The sequence below is a fragment of the Pelodiscus sinensis genome, chromosome 12, assembly GCF_049634645.1.
Source record: "Pelodiscus sinensis isolate JC-2024 chromosome 12, ASM4963464v1, whole genome shotgun sequence".
Lineage (NCBI taxonomy): Eukaryota > Metazoa > Chordata > Testudines > Trionychidae > Pelodiscus > Pelodiscus sinensis.
The window spans coordinates 38,517,940-38,535,185 of record NC_134722.1 but is presented as its reverse complement, the minus strand read 5'-3'; the positions used below and the strand labels follow the sequence as shown (position 1 = coordinate 38,535,185).

The following is a 17,246-nucleotide window of genomic DNA, read 5'->3' as shown; positions in this document are numbered from 1 at the left end:
TGGGGCGGTGTCCAGCACACATGGGTTCCTGGGACAGTGCTAATTTCCCAACCCACAGAAGACTGCAGGAGGGAGGCAGGGGATGAGGCAAGGCAGCTTCCTTCTGTGTTTGGTACTTGTGGCTTCCCAGGACAGTGATACTTTTCCAGCCCACAGGGGGGAGAGGAGGATCTGTGTCCGGCACATGCAGCTTCCCGAAGAAATTGACTAGCTTCCTCTTCTCCTTCATCCAGGTTGCCATGAGAGATCAGTCTTCTCCAAATCACACAGAGTGATCAGGAGTGGATGCTGACTGAATATGGCCAGAAACCTGGGCCTTATGCCACAATGTTTTGCAGTACAATGACACCAGACCACTTACTGGCTGCTTGGCATGGGAAGGTGTCCTACCATTGAGGATAAAGTAAGGCTGGCCTCCCCAAAAACCTTGTGAGAAGGAACTTTTTGATCTTATCTGAGAGCTTCATGGAAATGTGCAGGGAAGATTCCTGCTTCATCTGCAGATACATTACCAAGTTATTCTGGGACCCCCCATGCTGTCTAGCCACAGACCACATCGCACATCACAACCAACTGCCTTACCCCACTAGTAAGAAAAGAGTTGTGAACTTACGAGAAGTGCCTTCCCTGGGTCAGTGCTCAAGTTGGAGACATCCTGGGAAGAGAGGGTCTGGCTCCAGCATGATAAATAGTTCTTGGCTCTCCTCAATCTCCGGCTGGCCATTCTCTACCACCTCCTCCTCCTCTTCCCCCTCCCCCACCATGATGCTGTCCTCCATGGTGGTGCCAGAAGAGCCGTGGCCAGACTCCATGGTCAGGCTTGGGAAGCTGGTCAGGTCCTTCCCTCTCCCCTCCAGAATTACATCCAGCTGTTCGTAGGCTGGCATGTGTGAGGTGCTGCACTAGACTGTCCATTCTCCTCCTTTGCATTGTGGTAGGAATGCCTCAGCTCCTTTATTTTGACTCTGCACTGCAGGGCGTCAGTGGAGTATCCTTTGGCCACCAAGCAGTTTGCAATTTTTGCATAAATGTCTGCATTTCATTTCCTTGTTCAGAGTTCGGAGAGAATGGATTCCTCTCCCCATGCCTTGATGAGATCCAAGATCTCCTAGAAACTCCACATAGATGCTCTTTTGTGCCCCAGGGAACTGGAGTCCATGGGACTTGATGTATTTGAAATCACTGATGTATTAGAAGTCATGGTCACGTGTGCCACAGTGTGATGTGCTGCTCACTCTGAGATGTGCTCGCAACATGGGAAATGAAATTCAAACTTTCCAAGGCTTTTCCTGTTCACCTAGAGAACAGTAGAGGCACAAGTTCTGGCCAGAGCAGAGCATTGTGGGATGCCTCCCGGATGCCAATAGCCTCAACCTTCACCAGCACTGAGTCTACACTATCAAACTCAAACCAGGCAAGATCAGGAATAGCATTGGTCCTTGTGAAATCAGGAGTAACTGAACTTTAGTGGCCCTTAAGTTGATGAGGCAGGCTTGGTAGTGTGGATGCACGGTTTAGAAAAAAAAATCGCATGCAACTACATTCGGTGTAAGCTCCTAGCATAGATCAGGCCATGGTCTCTTCTGCAGGTACTGAGAAAAGACCTTATTTAAATTGAGTTAAACAACAAGAGTTCAATCAAAGTTGATAAACTTCCTGAAAGTTGAAAAGCTTGTTCTTCCTCTTACAAATTTATAAATAAGATCAACTGAGCAGAGTTCTACTAGTTCTAAAATCTTGTAGGACCTCAGGGCCATAAACAATCAGTCCAAATAATGAAGTATAGCTAATAATTGGGTTTAATAAATAATATTAAATGAGAAACATGATGCAATTCTTCCCCTCACCCCCCATGTTCTGCTTTTAAATTACGTCAAAATCTTTTCATTAAGTACACCCCATCTATACTGCTTATGAGCTGGAAACCATTTCCTATTCCAATTCAAACACTACACTTCTGGAATCTAAACAGGACTATATGCAACAGATGTTTACCATAATAATCATGTTAGTTTTCACATAATACTTACATATACAAGCAGCTGCGATGAGACGACAGGCAACATAGGGTGGATCACAAGAAGGGAAGATAGGCTGCACAATGTAGTTAGCAAAAGTTATTGCAATAATTGCTTGACTAGTTGGCTCAACAATCAACAGTGAGGTCCATAAGCGAATAAAAGCAATAAAGCTCCCAAAGGCCTCCAAGATATATGCATAGCTGGCTCCTGACTTAGTAATTGTGGTTCCCAGTTCAGCATAGCAGAGAGCTCCAAACACTGAAAAAATCCCTCCTGTTGCCCAGATTATTAGAGACAATCCAAAGGAGGCACTGTAGATGAGAACTCCTTTGGGAGAGACAAAGATACCCGAACCAATCATGTTGCCTACAATGAGACTGATTCCATTAAGCAAAGATATTTCTTTCTTCAGCTGCATAGTTTCTTTGTTTCTTTCATATATTTCACAGCTGTCACTTGAATCTAGCTTGTTTGCTTCCTTGATGGGACAGTATTCAGATATAGAGTTATGAGCTACTGTACCAATTGCCTTTTCTTCCATTGTGGAATTGTTGTGTATTCTCTAGAATGCCAGTCCCAATCTAAAACAAAAGCACAGACAGTTAAAAATTAACAACAGCAATAACTTTTTGTCTAACTCTATATATAAAGCTTTCTTGAAGCATAGGACTGAGTTACGTAACCTCCAATATCCCTATTTTAGCTACCTTGTGTTGCTAAGCTATATGATTTTGAAGAAGAGTAAATCATGACATTTGAACAAGTGACCATCTCAAAATATCTTAAGGTAATATCTTAAGAAAAAGGTGAAAAGAATAATGTGATGGCGATTTGCAAGGTGGGGGGGTGGCGGTAGGGAAATCACTGCTGGCCTTTTTACACTTGGATGCAAGATTGTAGCAATACCAACAATTCTGAAATACAGACACAATATAGACATTTAGAAATGAAACAACCCGATTAAACGAAGTTGTTCTTTAATTTGCACTGACACTACCTTTCCTTCAAAATCTAACAATTGACTGGATTATCAAAAGTTTCATAAGAGCAAGCCTATGTATTTTCTAAAAATCTGCTACTGTCTTTATATACTGTCCTTGCCAATGACTAAATCCTGAGTTCACATTTCAGTGGCCTTCCGCAGTGCAGAAAGATGCAAGTCTGGGTAAGATTTGGCAAAGCAGTTGCTCTAACACAGAAAGCAATTATTATCTTGCATTAGATTTTCTTTGTAACAGAAACTTAATTAGGGGGTATTTTATTCCAAAAGTAAAACAGTTTTGAAATTGATCCTGGCACTAACCTAGCAAAGAGGGGGAAGGCACAGAGAAGGTGTTTATGCTCTGATTTTCAGCAGGTCCAACATAATTATGCACACAATTCAGGTATTTGGGCTTGAAAATAATTAACAGGTGCATCTAACACACAACTCATGCACGATTATCTTAATTTGCACTCTTTATTCATGTAGTTATAGAACCTTGGTTTTGAAAAAAAAAAATCAAATCCTTTGTTATATATTGTCAATATTATAGGCTACAAAGTAAATCGTGTAAATAGCATATGCAAATTAGAGCATTCAGATAGAAGATATTCTAAGTTTATTCTTACTCTTTCAAGCCATTTTAAAAATTTTAAACACAAGGGAAATAAATGTGACCTACACAGAAATGGAATGTAGACCATTTACTGGAATGGAATATAGCCTGTTCACATTATGTCCTGTATGAGGCTTCTCTCTACATAAAAGGGGAAAAAAAATATTCAAAAATAGTATTATTTATGTAAATTAAAATAGTGACTGAATTTGAGAAGTAATTTCCCTTATATAATCAAATAGGTTTGCTGTATTGCAAATCATCCCTTAAGGCTTTTAAAAAGATTTGTTTAAAACGTTAAACATTTATTCTGTCAGAGCAAACAATAATGACAGAATACAGTCAAAAATCAGTCAGATTTGGAACAAGTTATCCCACACAGAAATATCGTATGATAAAGTATCAGAAATAAAAGAAAAAAGGTAAAGAAAAAAATATTAAACACACCGGGACTTATTCTCCCCAAATGTTAAGGATTCTGCCCCAAAGCTCTGGAAATCCTGAACCTTTCCTGTTGCCCCGTATTTACCTGACATTTATTTTTCAGAGGGAAAAAGCCAAACCAGAAAATAGGTCATGGAAAGGGTTGACAGATGGTTTCAACAAGATTACTGGACACATTTGACATTACATCACAATCTACATTATCTTATTTAGAAAATACCGGACATTTATATTTTCTCAATTTGTTTCCCAAACAGAAAGCTCAAATACTGGACTGTCCGGTTGAAAACCGGACACCTGGCAACCCTAGTCATGGAAAATGTGCTCAATATAGCCACACATTTATTGAAAGATATGGCATAGCCTCTCTGCCCACTGAAACTTAGGAAGGATAGGCAAAGGTCTGAGTTTTTTTACAGCACTGACAGGAATGTGGAAGAGCTGGTATGATAAGGCCTTAGACCCATCTTACTCCTTGTTTATTTCATTTAACAATCTGGAGAGACTACATGAGTCAAGGACATTGTTTTCTAGTGAAGCAGGGCAGATAAAAATTGATAGAATCATAGAATCATAGAATAATAGGACTGGAAGGGACCTCAAGAGGTCATCGAGTCCAGCCCCCCGCCCTCAAGGCAGGACCAAGCTCCGTCTACACCATCCCTGACAGATGTCTATCTAACCTGTTCTTAAATATCTCCAGAGAGGGAGATTCCACCACCTCCCTTGGCAATTTATTCCAATATTTGACCACCCTGACAGTTAGGAAATTTTTTCCTAATGTCCAATCTAAACCTCCCCTGCTACACTTTAAGCCCATTACTCCTTGTCCTGTCCTCAGAAACCAAGAGGAACAAATTTTCTCCTTCCTCCTTGTGACACCCTTTTAGATATTTGAAAACCGCTATCATGTCCCCCCTTAATCTTCTTTTTTCCAAACTAAACAAGCCCAGTTCATGAAGCCTGGCTTCATAGGTCATGTTCTCTAAACCTTTAATCATTCTTGTCGCTCTTCTCTGTAACCCTTTCCAATTTCTCCACATCTTTCTTGAAATGTGGCGCCCAGAACTGGACACAGTACTCCAGCTGAGGCCTAACTAGTGCAGAGTAGAGCGGCAGAATGACTTCACGAGTTTTGCTTACAACACACCTGTTGATACAACCTAGAATCATATTTGCTTTTTTTTGCAACAGCATCACACTGATGATTTATTTAAAAAAATATTTTTATTTAAACTGGATTTTTTTTAATCTTTTAAAATCAACAGTACAAGTTGTACCTCTAAAATTTGGGATTCTCTGGTCCAGCAACATCCATGATCTGGTATAGCCATGGATGTTCCAGTAGCAGGGAGTCCCAGCACACTGCAGAGGGTGCAGGCCTGGGAACTGTTGTGGGGCTCAGTTAGGCTGCAGGGCAGGGAGCCAGGAACCAGTGTGCAGCTCAGCTGGGCTCAGGGGTGAGAAGCCAGGAAGCCTGTGGGCAGGGAGGCAAGACGGAGACCAGCAGCAGGTCTGGACCTCCCTTGGTCTGGAAAAATCCCTCATTCGGGACCAGTCAGGTCCCAAGGATGCTGGATGAGGGAGGTACAACCTGTACCAATTTTCACTTTTAAAATAACAGTCACAATAAAATCTCACCACAAACATGCTATACATACACTTAGTCTCATAAGAACGAATGAATGAATGAATGAATGAATAACTATAGTTTGTCCAGCCTAACTTCTAGCTCTTACTTCTTGAAAATTCTGGATTTTCAATTTCTGTTTCTCAGCAGACTAAAAGGTAACATGTGCAAAGACAGACAGAGCTGGATATTATTGTTTTCATTCTGTGCTTATGTGGTTGTGGACCTTGGCTAAACACAGCACAGGAGTTAGTTAAGACACTTTCTTAAAGACAGAGATAATACATACAAAAGGACAGAGGCAGCATAGAAAGGAACTGTAGAGTGGACTAGAAAGAAAAAAGGAAGACGTTGTTCAGTATATTCACAACTTTACATTCCCCCACATTTTTGCAACCAAAACTGCCATGATTTCTGGGCATAAAAGAGACCCTATATTGAAGAAGTTCATTTTCTGGATGAAAAAGGAAAATGTGACAAGTGTAAGCATTGCAGAACATAAGAACAGCCACAGTGGATCAGACCAAATGTCTATCTAGCTCAGCACCTGGTCTTCCAACAGTGGCCACTACCAGGTGCCCCACAGGGAATGAACAGAACAAGTAATCTTCTCGTCACCCATTCCCAGCTTCTGACAAAAAGTCTAGGAACACCATTCCTGCCCATCCTGGCTCTTAGCCTTTGATGAACCTGTCCTCCATAAACGTATCTAATTCTTTTTTGAACCCTTTTAAAATCCTGAAGAAGCAGGGCCTAGTTGCAAGAATGAAACATCATAAGGAAAACTGTTTATTGGGAGAAATGGGATCTCTGGAGCTTAGTATAGGAGCTTTTACCCTTTGAGCTAAAAGCCAGCTGGCTCTCAGCCCATGCTGTAGAGGTCTCTTGTTTTTATCTGTTACTGTGGTCTAGGTGCCACTGCATGGGACAGTGAACCACACTAGAAGGGTGGGTTACACAAGCACTGTGAAGAAGTGGAGCAATGTAGCAATTCCTCCTCTGCTGCCATCTCACAGGCCAGACTGATCGCTCTGCTTCACTGTGGTGGCGAGAAGCAGAGCACCCCACCCCCAATACAAGCTGGCTTGGAAGATGGCAATCAAGCAGAGGAGGCTGCTGTGTAGCTCTGCTTCCCCACAGCTCCCTCTGTCATGGTGAATGTGTGTGGGGGGGAGGGGGGGGGGAAGAGGGCTGACTTCTGCTGCTGGTCCCAATCCTCACATGGTCCTAACCTGAGTTTGGGAGACCATCCCATCCATAGGAAGACTGGGACGACAGTTGCAATGTCCGGGGCAGCTGCACCAAACTGTCCTATGGATGGCATGGCTCTGCACACATCTCCCCCACGTCACAGTGACATGCTGGCAGTGACATGGTGCTAGCAGCCAGACACTGCTTTAGCCCTGCTCTGCGACCGGTGGTGGTGGTGCCCACTGGGAGGATTTGAGGACTGGCACTGGCTCTAAGGTAAATTGACTTTGAGTCCCCTGGTTTATGGTATTCTTAACCCATTCACACTGGCCAATATAACCGCTTTCAAGACATTGCCCTGTGTACACAGTGAAACAGGCTTTGGCTCAACAAACATTTGGTGAACTCATTCACAGACACAACCTAATCCTATAGAAAGATGGTGGACTTGGTTTTTCTGTTCCAACTAAGAACAAAAGCCACTCGAGTTTATGTTCAAATATTAATCCCACAGGCAGAGTTACATACTTGGATCGTTGGTCCAGCAACTGCTCAAATCCTTTAATTTGTGCTTGCCAACACCACAAACTTAAGCTCCTTGTCTACCAGCTCCTCCTACTCAACCAGTCTCTTCTTTTATCTGCCACCATGCTCAAAACAACTGCCACAAAGTTCTCTCACTCTAGTCTACATTTTTGCATATAATCCTTTATGTAGGGAACCTCACACTCACAGTCTGCTTACCACCTTGAAGGCCCTCTTGAAGGCATGCTTATAAGTATTATTAAATGGTAAATATTGCAAAAAAATTTGGCATTAATACATGCACATAACAGTTCATTCAGATACAGCTTTCCTCTAGTCTTATTTTATGACTGGTGGACCTCATGGATAGGACTGCTTGTGTGTCTATATAAATAATACCTAGTGGGCTACTTGAAAACCATGTAAACAATGCAGATAAAGTATCTACAGTGACACTCCACCTAGTACTAACTGGCACCAAACTTAGCAGTCCTCATATAATCAAAGAACCACCCCAGAGGATGAATGTAGAACATGGAAAAAAAAATATTAGTGAACAAAACTGAAACTGTGTCACGGTTAGAAAGAGAACAGAAAACAAACTAAAACCTCAGGTTTCTGTCAGAGGCCTATTAGGTAGCAAAAAGAAAAGGCTGGAGAAAAAGAATGAGACGTGTAGTGCCTTGTACGTGAATTCCAGAGTCATACACCCCAGCATGCTGATTTAACTTCATGCCACATATCAGTATCTCAGTGACACAATGCTCTTTTATTGCTGAATGTTATTATTTTCAAATGGTCTTTTAACATCCTTACAATCACTTTGGTATCCTAATGGCCACCAAGCCCGATACCTCAATGAAAATTCCATGTCTGGGGTTTCATTTCCTACAGCATTTTAAGAGGCTGAATGAAAGGAAATATTTAAAAGTAAGGAATAAGATCTTTCCTCAGTGGAAATCTATTTGTGTGGCTCCTACTTTTATAGCTAAATCCATGGTAGTTTACAACACTCCCAAAAGAAGCTCACTCATGAGCTTTTGATAACAATAGTACAAAGAAAAGGGATGCTAACATTAAGTCCCCATTGTTATCTTCTCCACTCTCCCCAAGATTCTCTTGTACATTTTCCCTTATCCCAGTATTTTTCCATCTTCACTGGAGGCGCCTTCTCTTCACTCCATGCCTTTCAAGCCAGCAGCTATACAATTAATGTGCTGAAGCTATTTACTCTTGAAACAGCTACAAAGTAAAACCAACACGAGGCTCAATACATAAAGCATTTTGCTAGAAAGTCTACTTTGTGGTCAAGGTAGATTATGAATATCCAATGGACTATTAATAAGGTGAGGTGTCCCATGTGGTAGGATACTAAGAACACAGAACAGTTGCCACACATATGGACATGTGGATGTTTTGCACTACAGTGACAAGGTCTGAAAACATTAGACAAGAGACATGCCTTGTTCTGAGGGAAGAGAAACTTGTGAGGGTCAACAGCGACACCTGTTACAAATCATCCAGTGGCAGTAACTGAACTCCAATATGGCCTATTTTCATTCTCAGACCCTCCCCCCCAGAAAGGAGCTGCTGTCACAGAGCGGCCTCTGTCCACGGCAGGCCCAGGGACACTGAGTACAGAAGCTGGTCTGTGGGATGCTTGAATAACTTCTGGCCATAGGGTGCTTTGTCCCAGTGCAGACAGGGGTTGGTGCTGCAGTGTGGGGTGGTAGGCAGGAGCCAGTCTCCAGGGGGAACTGATTTTTGAATTGGCTTCCCTTGCACACCAGCTTACGCCTGCCAGCCCACGCTGTTGCCTCGGATACTCTACTATTCAATAGTGTAACCAATAATATTTTGTGCGATTACACAACTATTCAATTAATTATTAATATCCCTACTCTTCACAGATACCAGAAGACATGCAATTTAGATAGACATTTGACTGCATGTTCCCTTTTAATCATTCATGATGTGCTTAGTGTCTTGCTCTTTTCTCTTTCTGCAGAAAAAAAGTGATCTTGATGGCAAGACATGGCAAGTGAAAAGAGTTGTTCAGCTCAAAGGAGAGCCAGCAAAAAGACAACCTCCAACAACAGACTTAGGGATAGGGAAACAATATGAACAACAAACTGTCCTTGAAACAAAATCAATTGACAGAATACTGATTGTGCTGAAGTTTGGGTTTTAATTCCACACATCCTTTACAGCTATCTTAGATTAGTTGCATCTTCAGGATCCTGAAGGAGCTATATGTATTTAGATCTCAAACAGTTCTCTACACTGCACCCATAGCTCAAAATAAGTGACGCAATTTAAGCTATGTAAATTGAGTATCTTATTTCGAAATAAACTGCTATTCCAAAAAGTCCCTTAATCCTCATGGAACAAGGGTTACAGGGACGTCAGAATAGCGAGCACCTCTGGTATCCCGAAATAGTGCTATAGCCTAGATGTACCCTATGAAAGCTCTCCTAAAAAATGTATTAAAGTGGAACGAACATCCCACTACTATGGCTCATCCAATCAGCTTTTTTTCATTGTAGAATAAGTTATAGTGTTCCCATTCCTATGGCATCTGGGGGAACCATATACAAAATGAACTGCAATTAACAGCAATCCAGAACAGGCTGTAAAATATAAATCTCTCTCACTAGCAAAGAAACAGTAAATTGAGACTATGTTCCTTTCTTAATAATCCAGCAAACAGATGACAGTCTCAATGCAATCTAAAGGCTAGCAACTGAGGCTGTGTCCACATACAGAAGTTTATAGTGCTGCTGTGGCAGCACTTTAAACTGAAAATGTGGCCACAGCATAAGCACTGAGAGAGGTCTCCCAGGCTGTGTCCAGACTCAGGGGTTTTTTCGGGAAAAGTAGCCTTTTCCCGAAAAAACTTCCCCTGCGTCCAGACTCAAGCCGCGTTCTTTCAAAATTAATTTGAAAGAACGCGGCTTTTCTTTCGATGGCGGTAAACCTCAATTTACGAGGAAGAACGCCTTCTTTCGAAAGTTCCTCTTTCGAAAGAAGGCGTTCTTCAATGTAAATAGGGCTTCTTCGAAAGAGAGCATCCAGACTCACTGGATGCTTTCTTTCGAAAAAGCAAGCCGCTTTTTCAAAATTTCTCCGTGCAGTCTAGACGCTCTTTCGAAAGAGGCTCTTTCGAAAGAGGCTTGCAGTCTAGACATAGCCCCAGTGCTTTATGTAAACCACCTCTGTGAGGAGAATTGAGAGAATGGGATGCATGTGTTTTTCACACCCCTGAGCCAGAAAGGTACAGCACTGTAAAGTGCCAGTATAGACTTAGCCTAGGCCTCTGACACAACGAGCTTTTCTAGTTGTCAACCAATAGATTGGGATCTACTGGTAGACCTTGGCATTTCCAACAGGTGACCCTAACTGGTTTGGTCTGGAAGCTATCAAGTGCTGCCACTTCTCTAATTGTCATGCTGCTCCTGCACTCTGCCTTGGTACTATCTCCTGGGAGCCTCCTGCTTCTTGTGCAGGTATGGGGAGTTGTCAAGTTGTCTCCTCCCCCCACTCCTGCACCCTCTCTCCACACACAAAGAGAAGGGGACGGAGGGAGCATGGCAATGCAAATCTCAGTAACTCGCACACAATGGCTGTGTCTAGACTGGCAAGTTTTTCCCGGAAAAGCAGCTGCTTTTGCAGAAAAAACTTGCCAGCTGTCTACACTGGCCGCTTGAATTTCCACAAGAACACTGACTTCCTTCTGTCTGAAATCAGTGCTTCATGCAGAAATGCTATGCTGCTCCCATTTGCAAAGCTTTTGCGCAAAAGGGCCAGTGTAGACAGCTCAGATTTGTTTTGCGCAAAAGCGCGTCTAGATTGGCACAGACGCTTTTCCGCAAAAGCACTTTTTGAGGAAAAGCGTCCGTGCCAATCTAGACCCTCTTTTCCGCAAATGCTTTTAACGGAAAACTTTTCCGTTAAAAGCATTTGTGGAAAATCATGCCAGTCTAGATATAGCCAGTGTGGGTGTGTGTCTGTCACTCACATACACTGTCCTTCACTCTCATCTCCTGACCCAACACATATGCAGGAGGGTGGGGGTGTTGTTACTTCTTTTACTGCTTGCAAAGTATGTCACTTTTGGTTTGTGACTGGTTTGTGCATTTCATCATTTTCATCTCTCTCTTATGCTTAAATGTAATTCTTTGAGTAGTGAGTTCTAAAATGCCTAACTTGTCGGGGCTGGAGTCATTATCCCTATATTGCTACTTTTGGACGTGGCTGGCATGTCCCTGCAGCCCCAAGTAAGGCAGAGTAGGGAGTTGCCACATGCTGTCCTTACCTGCAGACACCACTCCTGCAGCTCCCATTGGTCAATAACCCAGAACTGTGGCCAGTAAAAGCTGTGAGTTCAGTGCCTGTGGATGAGGGGCAGCACATGGCACTATATAGCCATTGCTATCCATACCAGCTGCTTTCAGGAGTGGTGCAGGGCCAGGGCAGGGGTAAGCCTGCCTTAACTCAACTGCTTTATCACTCTGAAACCATTTCATTTAAACAGTGCCCAGCCAGAGCCTGCTTCCTGAACCCATCCTAGCCCTGAACCTCCTGTCCCAAACGTGAGTCCCCCTGCACCCATATTCCTCAGAGCTTGCCCCCTGAAACTTCTTCTGGATCCCAAACCTCCACCAGGGGCTAAGCTCAGAGTCCCTCCCACACTCCAAACACCTTGGCTCAAAACCAGAGCCTAAACCTCAACCCTGTACCTCAGCCTGGTGCAAGTGAGTGAGGAAGGGGGATGGAGTGAGCAGGGTGAAGCCTTGGAGAAGGGGTGGAGCAGGGCCTCAAAGAAGGGGCAGGAAGGAAGCCAGGCAAGGGTACTTGGGTTTGAGGTAGATCTTACATTGCACCTAAATTGAAAAAATGATCTTGTGGCTAAAAAGGCTGGAGACTAGTGCTCTAGACTGACAAGTTACTGCACCAAGGATGCTTTTTAAAAAAAAAAAAAAAAAAAAAAAAAAGTATAAAACCAGTAATGGTGTAACTGATTAAAATTCTATCAGTTACATGGTTAAACGGTTACCCCGAGACCTGGAGTAGGGAGGGGGGTTAATCCAAGATCCCAGCTGCTGGTCCCACAACTCAGGCTCTGCCACTGGCAGGCATCCTAGCACATGAAGGGGCCTGGCAGCCAGCGCCGCACCTCAAGCTCTACTGCTGGTTGGCAGGCAGGCAGCAGCCTGGAGGGACCCTGGCCATGGGGCTGACAGCCTAGAAGAACTCTAAACAGAGTTTAATAGCAGAAACTGAAAACCAGTTAGCCAATAAGCTGCTTCATAACTGGTTAAACTCTTACATCTCTATATCGTGCTGAAACTTACTGTGCTCAGCATGGTGATTTTCATGCCCCCTACTGAGAAAGTTTCAGCGCAGTAATCTGTCAAGTCTACACGGGCTCCTAGTCCTGGGAGCTATGCACCTCATAGATCTTGTTTTCGTAATCTTCTGGGAGAACTCCCTCCCAGCTCTGGCACCTCAACCACACAATCACATTAAAGTGCTGCCATGGCAGCACTTTAATACTGCAAGTGTAAACAAAGTCAGAGACAGAGGGAAAGGCGTTCCAGTCAGACACTAGACATTCTTCAAGAGTGCATACCTAGGCTCTGTCAGCAAAGAGCCTTAACTACATAAATACCAACACATTTAAAAAACTGGTTTTTAAGGTAACAAATTCCTAAACAAAGTTCTACACATTAAAACCCCAGGAACTGTATTCAAGAACCTAGTGTAGTGCTGAGGAAAACACTCTCCTACCCACTCCACTAAGTCCTGGTCTACGTTAGGAGTTTAGGTCAAAGTTAGCTATATAAGGTCGATTTTCTGAACAATGAGTCTTCAGTTCCAAGCCTGTTCTGTTGACTTTCAGGGCCTCTAAAGCTGATTTCAGTACTCCTGCTTTTCATAATGAGTAACACTAAATTCAAACTTGGATGGTGACTTTACAGTCATGTATACATAGCATTGCTAAAATCAACAATGATGTTCTTGGTCTCTGGAAGGCATCCCACAGTGCTCTGTTGTGACCACTCTGGACAGGACTTGAAGCTCTACTGATCTCCAGGTGAACAGGAGAAACTCCAGGAAACTTTGAATTTCATTTCCTGTGTGTCTACCATGGTAAGCACACCTCAGAGCAGGCAGCACACCTGGCTATGAGTTCAAGTCCCATGAGCTCCAGTTCCCAGGGGTGCAAATGAGCACCAGGATAGTCTGTGAAGATGATTTTGGACCTCACTGACGCATGGGGAGGGGAATCCATTCTTGCAGAACTCTGAACTAGAAATGAAATGCAGATATCTATGTGAAGATTACAAAGTCCATGACGGAGAAAGTGCCTAATGAAAATAAAGGCTCCGAGGCAGTCCTAACAAAGGAGGGAAATGGATGGTCTGGAGCATCACCACAAACATGCTGCTTCTATGAGTAGATGCATTTGACCCTGGGGGGGGGGGGGGGGGACGGGGGGGGACGACGGACTAGACCAGATTCCCAAGCCAGACTGTGGAATTCTCCTGTCAGGCTCTTCACACTCTGGCACTCTGAGTGCAGAAGGTGGGGGCCTACAAAGACTTTAAACATACCTTGCCACTACAGACACTGGTTACAAAAACTTTCCCCAGAATCACAAATGCACAGATTTGGAGGGGTGGTAGGTGCCACCATCAAGTGATTTTTCCCTAGAAATAGGGGCAAACATTTCAATTCACCCCCAGGGGTGCCCCCAAAAGAGCTTGAAAAAGAAGAGAAAAAAAACAAACAAGCTGCAGCCTCTGGCAGCTGACCTCTCAGTCTGAGGCATGCAGACACACAAAGACAGACAGACCTCCTGTACCTTCCAGGACACCAGAATCAAAACATCACCTTAAAAACATTATTTTTATTACAAAACAAAGGATATACTTGATAAAGCATATTTGGCTGCTAGATGTTACAGAGAAAGTAAGAAAACAAATTAAAATACTAAGGAAAATCTCTGAGAACAATGCTTATATGGTAAATGGGGAGGCATAGATTCGCACAGAGCAGTTCAAACCAAACCACACACAAAATACACTGATTGTGACTAGATTCACTTTCCTTCTTACTTAGTCCCAATCTTTTCTTGGATCAGTCCACTTCTATGCTCCAAATTCCTCGGAGGCATGGTAGTCGTGCTTGGGTTTAAATCATTCTGTGTATCTCAACTCCTGGTTTAACTCTCCCACACAAACAAAGCAGGCAAAGTATCTATATCCAATTCAAATTTCAGCACTCTATTTCAACTGGTTCTCCCGGCCCTATGGCCAACACCCTTGCTAGCTACCTGAGTTTAACCCCCTAATCACTGGGTGCTAGTCAGCACTCCTATCCATTATACCTCCCAAAACACTCATCAGGACAGCAGTGTGGAGGACAGCAGGGTGGCGGATCAGCTGTGCAGCGGCCGCCTTGGGGTTTCAAAGTGGCAGTGCCGCTGTGCAGCGCTGCCACTTCCAAGAACCTCTTCCACTCCCCTTTACTTCCTCTCTCACATAGAGGCAGCAAGGGGGGGAGGGAGGGCAGAGACACAGGCGCGATATCTACTAATCAACTAGTCAAAAGCTACCAATAAGCATTTGGCTTATCGGATAGTCAACTAGTCTTCAACATCCCTAATCACACCAGCAGGCTGGGGGAGTGAATCTAGGACAGTGGTGCGCAACCTACGAGGGTCACGGCTGCCTTCCTGGGGGGGAGGGGAGAGAGGGCATCACAGCCCTTGGATTCGGCTGGCCACTTCTCCGGACTTCCCGGCTCGGCGGGTGCCGGGGGAGTAGCAGGAGAGCGGCCCGACAATTAAAAGAGCCCCTTCCTTTTTTTTGTGCTCAATCAAATTCAGCGGTCACAAATGAAAAAAGGTTGCGCACCACTGATCTAGGCGACTCCAGTGGTGCACAGGGGAGGCATTTTGGGAAAGCAGTGCCTTCCCCTGCCTAGGATATTCACTGCCCATGCCCTCCTCTGTCGCATGCACATTTCCCAGATTCACTACCCTCTGTAGCAGAATGGTATTGATTGCTTTGGCTAATTGTGTAACAGCAGTACCATGCCTATACTCTCAATATACTCCCTTGTTAGGCACACCAAGGTAAACAATCATTACAATGCTTTGATGCACAATGGGATCCACAAAGTGATGGTTCTCACGCTGCACAGGTAACCAGAGCCATAAAGGGTACAAAAAGACTATTTCCCATTGATCTGAGGCAAACGGGGAGGGAGTAGACAAAGTGCATTATGGGACACTGAGGACATAAACCCAGAACCACCTGCTGCACAATTTTGGTCTCAATGTGTACCGGGAGCATAACACAGAACACAAAGCAACACAAGCACTGTGAGATTGAGAGTGATGCACTGACACACTAAGTCGACAGCAGACTCCCTACTGGGGATGCACAGCTTCGAACTAGGTTGCATTCTTGCACACAGTGGGGACACGGACCTTTGACTTTACAAAATTGGGTGGTAAGAAGTCAACCTTAAAAAGTTTGACCTTATCTTGTATTGTAAACATGGTCTAAGCAAGTAGACCATAATCAGTCTTCACTTGCAGCTCCAAGTTACTACAGGCAGTCCCCGACTTACGCGGATCCGACTTACGGACTGGAGCGGCAGCAGCGGTGGACTGGAGCGGCAGCAGCGGCGGACTGGAGCGGCAGCAGCGGCAGTTCCCCGCGCCTCTGAGGCTTTGCTCTGGCAAAGCCTCAGAGGCGCGGGACCCCCCGCGGCTGCGGCTTCAGTCCGGGTGCCTGTGGTCTGCTGGGGGCCGTCCCCAGCAGACCACAGGCACCCAGACTGAAGCCGCAGCCGTGGCGGGGTCCCTGCCTCTGAGGCTTTGCCAGAGCAAAGCCTCAGAGGCGCGGCACCCCGCTGCCGCTGCGGCTCTGCTCCCCATGTCCCTGGTCTGCTGGGGGGGGGGGCGCAGCTAGTGTGCTCCCCCCCCCCAGCAGACCAGGCTTTTGTTTTGGACTCTGGGGCAGAGCAGCTGGGGCGCTGCCGATTGGTCCTGCAGCGCCTGTGGGCACTACTGGACCAACCCGGCAGCACCCCAGCTGCTCTGCCCCAGGTCCTGATTCAGCCGCTGCTGGTCAGTTTCAGCAGCGGCTGAATCAGGACGTCTGGGGCAGAGCAGATGGGGTGCTGCTGGGTTGGTCCAGTAGCACCCCAGCTGCTCTGCCCCAGGCGTCCCCAAGTCAGCTTCTGCTGAAACTGACCAGCGCTGACTACAGGAAGCCCGAGGCAGAGTTGCTCTGCCCCGGGCTTCCTGGAATCAGCTGCTGATCAGTTTCAGCAGCAGCTGACTTGGGGACACCTGGGGTTCTTAAGTTGATTCTGTATGTAAGTCAGAACTGGCGGTCAGTTTCAGCAGTGTCTGAATCTGGATGCCAGTTCCGACTTACATACAGATTCAACTTAAGAACAAACCTACAGTCCCTATCTTGTACGTAACCCGGGGACTGCCTGTACATTTTTGTATGCAATCAAAACATTAAGTAAAACAGCGACTATTTCTGCAGAAATTGTGGCAAATTGCATGCAGTTCTTAGCAATTCAAGTGTTCCAGCTTAACTTTTAAAACAGCAATAAAAGTGTGTGTGTGGGGGGGGGGGGGGGGGGGATTGGCCTATAAGCTACAAAAGTTGCATCGAGCGCATTCTACATGTGACAAAACATTGGGTAGCTTCGATCAACAAATAACAGGGGTAGCCAGGGGGGAGAAGTGAGAGCGGATGCCTCCAGCTCCCTGCTTGTGCCAGCTCCCACAGACTCCCAAAATGG

At 44.8% G+C, this 17,246-nt stretch overlaps 1 protein-coding gene across 3 annotated transcripts in view; it reads right to left on the bottom strand.

Annotated features, from left to right (window-relative positions):
* The window catches only part of SLC7A6 (solute carrier family 7 member 6), a 77,420-nt gene that overhangs the window by 59,357 nt on the left and 817 nt on the right, over positions 1-17,246 (bottom strand). For 2 of the 3 annotated variants that reach the window (XR_012906754.1, XM_075940341.1), the window contains exons 2-3: positions 3,686-3,760; positions 2,031-2,602 (exon numbers count right to left, since the gene is read on the bottom strand). Coding sequence is in view for 2 of the 3 variants with exons in the window: in XM_075940341.1 (XP_075796456.1) it covers positions 2,031-2,562 (532 nt within the window). In the remaining variant the exon portion in view is untranslated. The remainder of the gene's footprint in view (positions 1-2,030; positions 2,603-3,685; positions 3,761-17,246) is intronic. The other variant, XM_075940342.1, reaches the window with a different exon arrangement.